The following is a 10,421-nucleotide window of genomic DNA, read 5'->3' on the forward strand; positions in this document are numbered from 1 at the left end:
ATCTCGTGAACGTTTCCATCTTACTAGAATTTATGTTTTCATTTCACTTGCAGAGAAATTGGAGGGTGATTATTCATTTATAAAGAGTGAAAGTAAGAAAAAGATATAATCACTTTGTCCTATTTTTAAGATGACATTTTTTTTAGTTTGTCCCACTTAAGATGATACGTTTTTCTTTTTAGTTTGTCCCAACTAAAATGTCACATTTTCATTTTCACACTTCTATTAAAGTATTCATCTTTAGTTCTTTTCTCTATTTTAGTACTCCCTTCGTCCCAAGGAAGATACACGTCAGCTGAGACGGAGGAAGTACTCCCAGCCTATTTTAGTTTTTTCATCTTTAGAGCATGATTAACGCGGTGGGTTGGGCCAAAGTTCCGGCCCGTCACGCGTCCCGCGGCGTTGGAGGCGACGTTTTTCCAGCCTGGGCCGGTTCCAGGAACACAGTCGCGGCCTAGGGACGCGCCCGGGGTCTGGCCCGGCTAAGCGTTAGCGGCGGCGGACGTGCCGCGTCAGGGTCCTGCCCGACGTTAAATGGTTTCCGGCCGGGACGGGCCGTAATTTCAAACTTTTTTTTAATAAATTTGAAATTTAATCTATAAAATACCACTCCATCCATTTTCATATCTATTCAACTTCATTACTCTCCATAAATTCGAAAAAATGCCTCCTCGTCAAAGACCAATCGACGCTCAAATGGCCCGAATGTTAGAGGCGGCGATACCGGGAATCCAAGAAGAAATCAACAACGAAGTTGAACACTACCAAGCTGCTATTCAAGCTTGGAACGAACAACAAGTCCGGGTACCACGTCCTCGGATCTATATTCACCGAGACCGTGAACAAGCTGGTTTGCGGCTTTTCACATATTATTTCTTTAGAGATCCGCGATGGAGTGATCAGATGTTCCGTCGCCGGTTCCGGATGCGAAGGCCTTTGTTCCTGCGCATTGTCAACGCAGTTGTAGCTCACGACTCGTATTTCTCCCAAACCACTGATGCTGTGGGCCGGCAAAGTATATCGATTTTGCAGACATGCACATCTTCCATATGTCAACTCGCTTACGGAACTACATCAGATATGTTAGATGAGTATCTCCATGTAAGCGAGCATACTGGACGGGATTGCCTAGCTAAATTCTGTCGGGCATGTTAGGTTTGGTATACTGAAAAGCATGTTTTCGAGCAGTTTCGCGCGAATAGAATCTTGCTTGTAAACGAAAAACTCTACAACCCACTTTTAACCCAATTCAGTATTATTCGAGCAGTTTCGCACGAATAGAATCAGTATATTATTACATTGTGTGTAGCATCCCGGAATTTAGAACCCTAAATTAAAGCCCTAGAATTAATTATTTGATGACGTGGAGTCGTGAATGCATTTATTTCATGGGATGCCTTGGCCAAGTCGAGCCTAGGGTTTTTGTTGAAAGTTTGAAAAGTCAAACTATTTGATTTAATGATGTGGCATGTGATATATTAAGTTATGAGATTATGTGGTAATTTAATTGTTTATGGGTGAGTGAGAATATTAGAGGAAAATTTCCATAAATATTTGTCACCCTAATTCTTGTAATTTTCGAACCCTAGCCCCTTGGAGAAGGAATTTCTATTTTTCCGGAATTTATTTAATCATTGGGATATTTATCCAAATTAATTCCAAGTGCCAATTATTTCCTTGTTTAGAGATGGAAAAATCGAGCCCCCTTATTTTTCTAGTGATTTTCGAAAATCACTATTTTTGGGAAGGAAGAAATTATTTTATTTTATTTGACTCCCTACTTGATTTCCTTCCATACCTAGAATTTAAATATTCTACCAAATCTTTCCATACTTCAAGAGATCTTGCCTTACCTTATTTTAGTCAATATTCAAAAATCCATGCCTTATTTAAATGGGCATAGGGGACGCCTATTTCTACTCCAAATTGGGAGAATTCTTATTTTTATTTTACTCCATGATATTTTATTCTATATGGAAAAATACCAAAAACAAAGTCTTGGCTATTTTGAGATCCTAAATTTCGAAAACTAGAGGGATTTACCCTAGGATCTATTTTTGTTAATTCTTCTTCCCTACTTCACAATATTATTTTATTTTTATTTAATTGGGAGAATGAGATCTTACCAAATATTCTATTCTAATTACCTAAAGATCTTGTTGAGCACTATAAATAAGAGAAACATCAACCCTAGCCCCCATAATTTTCGGCCCCCACCCTCCCACACACTCTCTCAATTTTTCTTCTACATTACGCCATTAATCCTTCATCCTTTAAGAAGAAATTGAAGTTTAATCCAAGAACTCTGAAGAATCAAGGCTAATACTTGTTTTCTACCGATTGTTTTTCGCTAAAAAGGTATTTTTGTTTAAGAGTTATGTTTGTTCTTCTTCTACCTCTTCTTTTTCTTCTTCTAACCGATTAATCGGTCTTCTTGAACCCTCATGCATCTTGGTTGAGTGAAAGAGGGATAAAAAGGGATGTGGGGACATGTGTATGTGTGTGTGCCGTGTGTGTGTGTGTGCCGTGTGTGTGTGTGTTGATGTGTTGTGTAGTGTGTGTTTAATGGTTAAGTCTTCGTGTGCGATAAACATGATCTTGATTAATTAGTAGTGATAAGATAAATCGTTGGGAAGAGGGAAAAGTAATGAGACATGCATGAGTAAGAGTAGTATTGAACCTAATTTGTGATATGTGCCTATGTGATTAAAAGGTGAAACTTTGGTTGCGAAGCCGGATAACGGAAAAGCGAATCTACTTGAAAACTAAGCAGTCGAGGTGGGCTTTACTCTAAAAACTCTCTTTTATTTTATCAAAATGTTGTTCAGGGTTATAAGGGTGGTTTAACTGCTATGCCATGCCTATGTTTGTTTAAATGTGATTGTTGGATATGCTTATACGAATTCGGGTCTGAGTATGGGCCGCAAGCCCTACCAGGCTGTGTACACAATGGGATCGAGAGCCGTCCTTGCTAGTCGGCCGGTCTCGTGGGCGAAAAGTGTGGCCACACTTTCGTCGCACCATGGAATGATGGTTAATTGATGAGAAAATGGGAGGTTATTTTGACTGGCCAGTCTATGAAAATATATTTTGTGATACTCGTGATATTCCTTTTATAACTGCTTAAAACTCGAGTTCACTTGGTAAGGGTGGCATAACTTATAAAATGTTTTGGCAACGAGCTCACTGAGTATTTCAAAATACTCAGCCCTGCATGTGTTTTCCTTATGTGCAGGTTGAATGACGACGAGTGGTGGCGGGTGTTGAGCAGATTAATGAATTAAAAAGGATATGTTGAACTTCAAGCGTAGTCGTGTCTTCATACATAGCTATACTTTCTCTTGGTCGTTTTCCGCTGAATTTTTGATACACTCTAGAATTTCTTTTTTGGAATATTTGCATCTTGCCTTTGGTTTGAAGCCTTAGTCTTTCCTTGTGATTTTTGACTTGGAGATGATGTCGTACTCTCGAGATTTTTTATCGTGATTTATGATACTTTTCTTTCCTCTAATCATCTAGGTTAAGTTGTTGCATTTAATACTCTGATATCTCATTCAATTCTTTTGGTCAATACTCTTTAAATGAAACCCTAGTCTATGTTTACTTCTTTAGAGTTGGTTTTGGGTAGCAGCCGCCGCATTTATTGTACCCTAGGAGGGCGGGCTGTTACATTGTGTTTGCTTGTGCATTTATAAGATGTTTTATAAACATTTAAATGTATAAGAAGCAAACAAAGTCTAAGTCTTTTACTTAGTAGACCGGTTGTGGGCGTCGTCCACTTTAAGGTAACACGGTCAGATCTATGCAATGCTTTGCAAAAGAAAAAGAAGAATTTCACAACCTAGATAGGCTTTGGCTACCTATCTTGAAAGGTTGCAATGTCAGTCCGCATATTTCTAAGCCTTATTTCGATGACATTGGTGTGGTATAGCACTGAACGGATCTAACAGCAAGACGTGTCTTTATGCTATCTACTGAAAGACTAGGTCTTGATAAATACTACTCCCTCCGTCCCGGGTTAGTCGCACGTTTACTGTTGGGCACGGAGGTTAAGAAATTATATTAAATAAATAGGAGAGATGAAAAAAGTAGGAAAGATAAGAGAGAGTAAAGTAAATGATAGAATAAAAAAAGAGTGATTAGATGTTTTGTCTTTTGTTAAAAAAGGAAAGAGTGCAAATAACTTGGGACGCCCAAAAAGGAAACTAGTGCAAGTAACGCGGGACGGAGGGAGTATTTCTTAATCTACATATGTTAGCATTAAGCATACGGTATTGATTATGCACTACTTTGACTTATCAAATGGTGCGGGTTTTTTGCAACCCAATAATCCTGATATATTGGGTAGTGGTGATCAATATCTAGCGGTGCTAGGATTGCTATTATGTTGAATCGTGCGCGAGGTGAGTCTCGTTTGATAATGTCCTCAAGAGGAGCTCGAACAAGGTTTTATTATTCATAAAACTGGTCAGTTGGAGTTTTATTACTCTATAAATAATAAATAAGTGTTTCTTGCTAAGTCCACTCTTGGAATTGATAAGATATTAATTAATTAAGTCCATAGCAGACATTAATTAATTAATGGATATTTATATCTTAAGCGCGGGAAATAAATAATAAACAAAGTGGAAACCCGGATTACTTGTAATTTCAGATTTGGATAGGGAGAGTTCAATATTACTTCTGTAGTGGCTGCTCGTAATATTCCAATATAAGCTTATATTAAATTGTGTAATTAGTAAAAAGCTAATTGGCGGAGCCCATATCCAAAACCTTCCATAGATCCCGGTATGGGCCCAAAAGGAACTTAATATAAATAGGAGAATAAATAAGACAGAATTAAGATTGAGTAATTATGAAAATCACGTCTACTCCTTAAAAGAGTAAGGGACGATTTTTTTCATCATTATTCTCCTCCGTGAGTTTTTCAGCTCCTCCTCCGTGAAAAAGTTCTGTCTCCTTTATTCGAGTCCTAGTATTTTGATAAGATCATTCCACCCTGGTATCGAGATACAGTTCGGGAACCAGAGAGAAGCTCCGTGGTCTAGTATTGAAGATCATCATGTGGAGAAGGCGTGAGCAATCGACGATTCTTTGGAGAATCAAAATCGGTAACCCTAAACCATAGAATTCATGTTTTAGGATTTACTTTCTTTGAGCATGAATTATTTGTGTTCTAGCATGGAATTATCTGTCTAACATGTGAATTGATTAATCGCATAATCGGTCAAATAGATCCTTATCTGATTTATTTGTTTTGTACAAGTCTTCCGCTGTGCAAGGGGCACCAAACCCCAGCAGGGCAGTCATCAAAGCATTCAAGGATACATACTTGAGAAAGCCATCGACCGACGACATTAGGAAGTTGGTGAACATGTACGAGCGGACCCATGGCTTCCCGGGGATGCATGACAGCATCGATTGTATGCACTGGTAGTGGAAGAATTGCCCAACGGCTTGGAGAGGACAATACACAAGCGGGCACAAGGGCACACATCTCACGATTGTGTTGGAGGCCGTTGCCATCCAATGATTGTGGATCTGGCATGCCTACTTTGGTGTCGCGGGGTCGAACAACGACCTCAATGTGTTGAACGAGTCTCCATTGTTCAACGACTTGTGTGTCGGGCGAGCGCCGAACGTTGAGTTCACGGCTAACCACCATCGGTATAGTGTGGGGTACTATCTGGCAGACGGGATCTACCCTCGATGGTCCGTGTTCGTGAAGACCATCACATGTCCGATGACGGATAGGAGGAAGTTGTTTGCTGAAAAGTAAGAGGCGGCTCGGAAAGATGTGGAGCGTGCATTCGGAGTCCTCCAAGCACGGTGGGCTATTGTGAAGGGAGCGGCCCGTGGTTGGCAGCGTCCACTAATCGCCAACATCATGTATGCATGTATCATAATGCATAACATGATTGTTGAGGACGAGGAAGAAAATGTCATTTTGTGGAGCGACGATCCGCTCGCCAGCACCAGGAGTAACTACACTGTCACCGCCCCGCCCGTGCAGGGCGTTCCTCCCGACCTCAGAGATGTCATGGCCCGTTCAGTTGCGATGTGCCAAGACGAAGTACACACTCTCCTCCAAGGCGATCTAATTGAAGAGATTTGGACACGCACCAACGTTTTCCAGCAATTGACGTTATGTTTAGGATTTTTTTTTTCTATTTTTAAATTTCTATGTTGTAATTTTCAATTTCCGAATGAAGAACAACTTTTCCATGTTTTAAATTTTCGGCATTTTTTATTTTACGAGTAAAATAGGTTGAAGTGGTGAATAGTGCAATTTAATAGTTGTGGCCCGGGTTGGGGGCCTGCATGGTTAGAGGAGTTTTGGGCCGGGACTCAAATTTAAGGGAATGATGACGTGGAGGGGACTTGGGCCTGAATCCGGGCCAGGGTTAATGATGCTCTTAGTTTGACATGCTCTGCCCCTTGCAATATAATACACTCCACCGAGACGGGGGAAGTACTCCCATCGTCCCAAGAAAGATGGCCCCTTCCTTGGACGGCACAAGATTTTATGTAGTTTTATTTTGTGTGTTAGGTGGAGAGAATATTATAAAAGATAAGGAATAAAATAGATAAATATATTTCTATTTTTGATAATAAATCATCTTGATTGAAACAAATAAAAAAAAATAGATATCTTTAATGTTTAATGAGACCGAGGAAAGAAAATAATTCTAGCTAATTTCGTTTTGAATAAATTAGAGTTATTAGAGATAAGAAAGGACAAAAGATTGTTGGGCTGTGTCTATATATTAGTATATGCATACAGCCATACTCACTGACTCAACTCACTTTCCCATCTGCACACCAAAAAATGGCAGCCAACATCTCTCTCATCACTACCACCCTCCTCCTTATCCTGTGCACCCTCACCAAAGCTACGCCCCCAGGCCTCATCCTAACCCTAGTCAACAACTGCCCCTACACCATCTGGCCCGCCATCCAGCCCAACTCCGGCCACCCCGTCCTCGAGCGCGGCGGCTTCTCCCTCTCCACCCTCACCCACCGCTCCTTCCCCGCCCCCTCCGCCCACTGGTCCGGCCGCATCTGGGCCCGCACCTCCTGCTCCCACAACGGCCACCACTTCTCCTGCGCCACCGGCGACTGCGGCGGCCGCCTCGAGTGCAACGGCCTCGGCGGCGCCGCCCCCGCCACCCTCGCCCAGTTCGTCCTCCACCACGGCCACGCCGACTTCTCCACCTACGGCGTCAGCCTCGTCGACGGCTTCAACGTCCCCATGACCGTCACGCCGCACGAGGGCAAGGGCACGTGCCCCGTCGTCGGCTGCCGCGCGGATCTCCTCCGCACGTGCCCGCACGCGCTGCAGAAGAAGAATCCGCACGGTGCGGTCGTGGGGTGCAAGAGCGGGTGCGAGGCGTTCGCTACGGACGAGCTGTGCTGCAGGAACCACTACAACAGTCCGCAGACGTGCAGGCCGTCGAGCTACTCGGAGTTCTTCAAGCACGCGTGCCCGGCGACCTTCACCTACGCGCACGATAGCCCCTCGCTTATGCACGAGTGCTCTGCTCCCAAAGAGCTCAAAGTTATCTTCTGTCACTGAGATTTTTTAGATCTCTGCTGCTTTCTATGTCTTTGAATCTGTGTTTCTTATTTCTCTCTGTGGAGAATTTGATGCTTATGGACTTATGGAAGTTTTGTTTTGGAAATAAATTCTGGGAAATGTATGTTTCTTGCTTGGTCTCCACTAAATATCGTTTCTTTTTCTCCTTTAGTTATACTCAACACAGTTTAGTTTAAATGTAACGGCAAATATGATTTTACTTTGTTCATTAAAATTAAACTCAAATTTAAGATAATATTTTTATATGAAATATATTTTTTTATTTACAAATTTGAAAAAAAAAATTAGTTTTGGTTTACTGTAAACCAAAATATAAGTACCTTTTCATAAAAAATCAAAAATAAAATTAATTTCAAAGTATTGTTAGACAAATTATATAATACTCCCTTCGTCTCGGCTAAGATGATACATTTCTTGGCCGACATTGGATTTTAGGAGTTATTGGATAGATAAAAAGTAAGTGTAAGTATTAAAATAAAGAGAAAAAGAAAGATAATATTTTAATAGGAGTGAGAAAAAAGTGGTTGGATGTATTAATTGAAGAGAGAAAGTTTTCAAAAAAAAATGTGCCACTTTTAGTTGGGACAAACGGAAAATATGTCATCTTAAGCGGGACAAAAGGAGTAGTATATTTCCTCCGTCCCATTCAAGATGACCACATTCTTGAGTGACACGAGATTTTAAAAAGTGTTGTTAGATGGAATAAAATAGAAAATAAAAAATGTAGTTAAATATTTTAATGAGCAGAGAGAAGAGAAGAAGTTATTTCCAAAATTGGTTAATGACCATCTTGATTGAGACAAATAAAAAAAGAAAGATGACCCGTCCCTCTTAAATGTGACGGAGAGAGTATCATTTTATTTTAGGTTATTGTCTATCATTAAAATGGTCTAAGTTGATTCATTAACTCTCTTTGATTCAAGTTCAGGTGAAATATAGTATGATATGCTCAATATTAACGAGAACGGCTAATATTACGACTACGAGTATAATTTAGCTTCTGTAAGGGAAAATTGTCAATCCCACAATTTTATAATTAAATAGTACTCCGTTTATCTTTTTTAATGTCTCTTTCAATTAAAATTTTATACATTTTATATAATCTGGTTGTCAAATCTAGATAATTATTTAAATTATTAATTTTAGTTACAATCTAGATAAATTTAACATTTTATATAATCTGGTTGTCAAATCTAGATAATTATTACTCCCTTAGATAATTATTACTAACTTCATATCAGGAATCAGGAAGTTTGTCTCAGTTTTTCATTTTCACATGTTTACACAATTTATCATATTTCACTTTTTATTATTTTAATAGTGATGTATATATTCCACTAACACATTTATACTCATATTTTATTAGTATAAAATAATTTGAGTATATAAAAATAAAACTCATATTCAACTAACTTTTTCAACTCATTTGCTATTAAATTTCTTAAAACTTGTGCCTTATCAAAGTGCGGCAAAATTTATAGGACGCAAGGAGTATATAAATAGTAAAAATTTAATGACAAAAAGTACAAAAGTCACAATAAATATTATCAAAATTTTTAAATATATGAAACTATTGAGCATCCAAAAGATATACACGCTTTGTTTCGCAATTCGCAATAATTAAGGTGTTTCTTTTCGACTTTGAGACTAAAAACCGAAAGTTTGGTGTTTTAAGTAGATTTGGTAATTAAGTAATCACTTCATCCCTTAATAGATATCACACTTTTATTTTTAGCTTGTCCTATCAAAGATATTACTTTTTAATTTTTAAAAAAGTTACTATCTATCACATTAATACGATTAAGTATTCCCTCCGTCCACCATTAGAAGTTTCATCCGAATCGGCACGTGTTTTAAAAAATGTAAAGAAAAGTGTGTAAGAAAATATAGTGGAATGTGAGGTCCATTTATTAGTTTTATAATAAAAGGTGAGTGAAATGAGTTAGTGGAAAGTGGGGTCTACCTACTATTTATAGTAAAAGTGGATCAAGACACCTAATGACCGACATACTAAAATGGTAAACTGAGACTCCTCATAATGGCGGAAGGAAATAGTATTATTTTCTCTTACTACTTAACCTCTTCTAATTATAATGATAGGATATTATCAAGCGTATACAAAGTTAATTTATGAGATACTATCCCCGTCTCATTCAAGATGCCCACTTTTTCTTTTTAGTTTGTTTCACTCAAGATGTGCATTTTCTATATTTGGAAATAAAACTCTTTCCCTTCTCTATTCATTAAAATATTCAACTACTCCCTCCGTACCCCAAAATTCGTCACCATTTGATCTGGCACGGGTTTTAAGAAATGTAATAGAAAGTGAGTTAAAAAAGTTTGTGGCATATGGGTCCTACTTTTACATATTAGTTTTAAAATAAAATGTGAGGGGGATGAGTTAGTGGAATGTCCGGTCCACTATCAAAAACTCATAATTACCATAAATGGTAGAGGGCCCCACATTCCAAAAACTCATTCCACTCACATACCATTTAAAACTAATATATACAAGTGGGGTCCATATTCCACTAACTTTCTTCCACCCACTTTTCTTAACATTTATTAAAATCTCTGGCGGAATAGAATGAGACTCCTATTCGCGGACGGAAGGAATAAAAGTGAAAGGTAACAAATTTTTAGGGACGGACGAAAAAGAAAATAGGTGACAAATTTTTAGGGACGGACGAAAAAGAAAATAGGTGACAAATTTTCAGGGACGGAGGGAGTACATTTTTTCCTAAACTTATTCCACTTAATAATTTCTCCTAAAATCTCATATCACTTAAGATATGAATATCTTAAATGGGACAAGACAGATTGC

General features: G+C 38.7%; 1 protein-coding gene across 1 annotated transcript; it reads left to right on the forward strand.

Annotated features, from left to right (window-relative positions):
* The first annotated feature begins 6,777 nt into the window (after positions 1 to 6,777).
* LOC125187194 (Pathogenesis-related thaumatin superfamily protein) lies at positions 6,778 to 7,725 on the forward strand. The gene has a single exon (XM_048083734.2). The coding sequence runs from the start codon at positions 6,830 to 6,832 to the stop codon at positions 7,574 to 7,576; it is 747 nt and encodes a 248-aa protein (XP_047939691.1). The 5' UTR covers positions 6,778 to 6,829; the 3' UTR covers positions 7,577 to 7,725.
* Positions 7,726 to 10,421: the final 2,696 nt, after the last annotated feature.

This window comes from Salvia hispanica, chromosome 5 (assembly GCF_029641045.1).
Source record: "Salvia hispanica isolate PSC_SH4W2 chromosome 5, Shi_PSC_v1, whole genome shotgun sequence".
Classification (NCBI taxonomy): Eukaryota; Viridiplantae; Streptophyta; class Magnoliopsida; order Lamiales; family Lamiaceae; genus Salvia; species Salvia hispanica.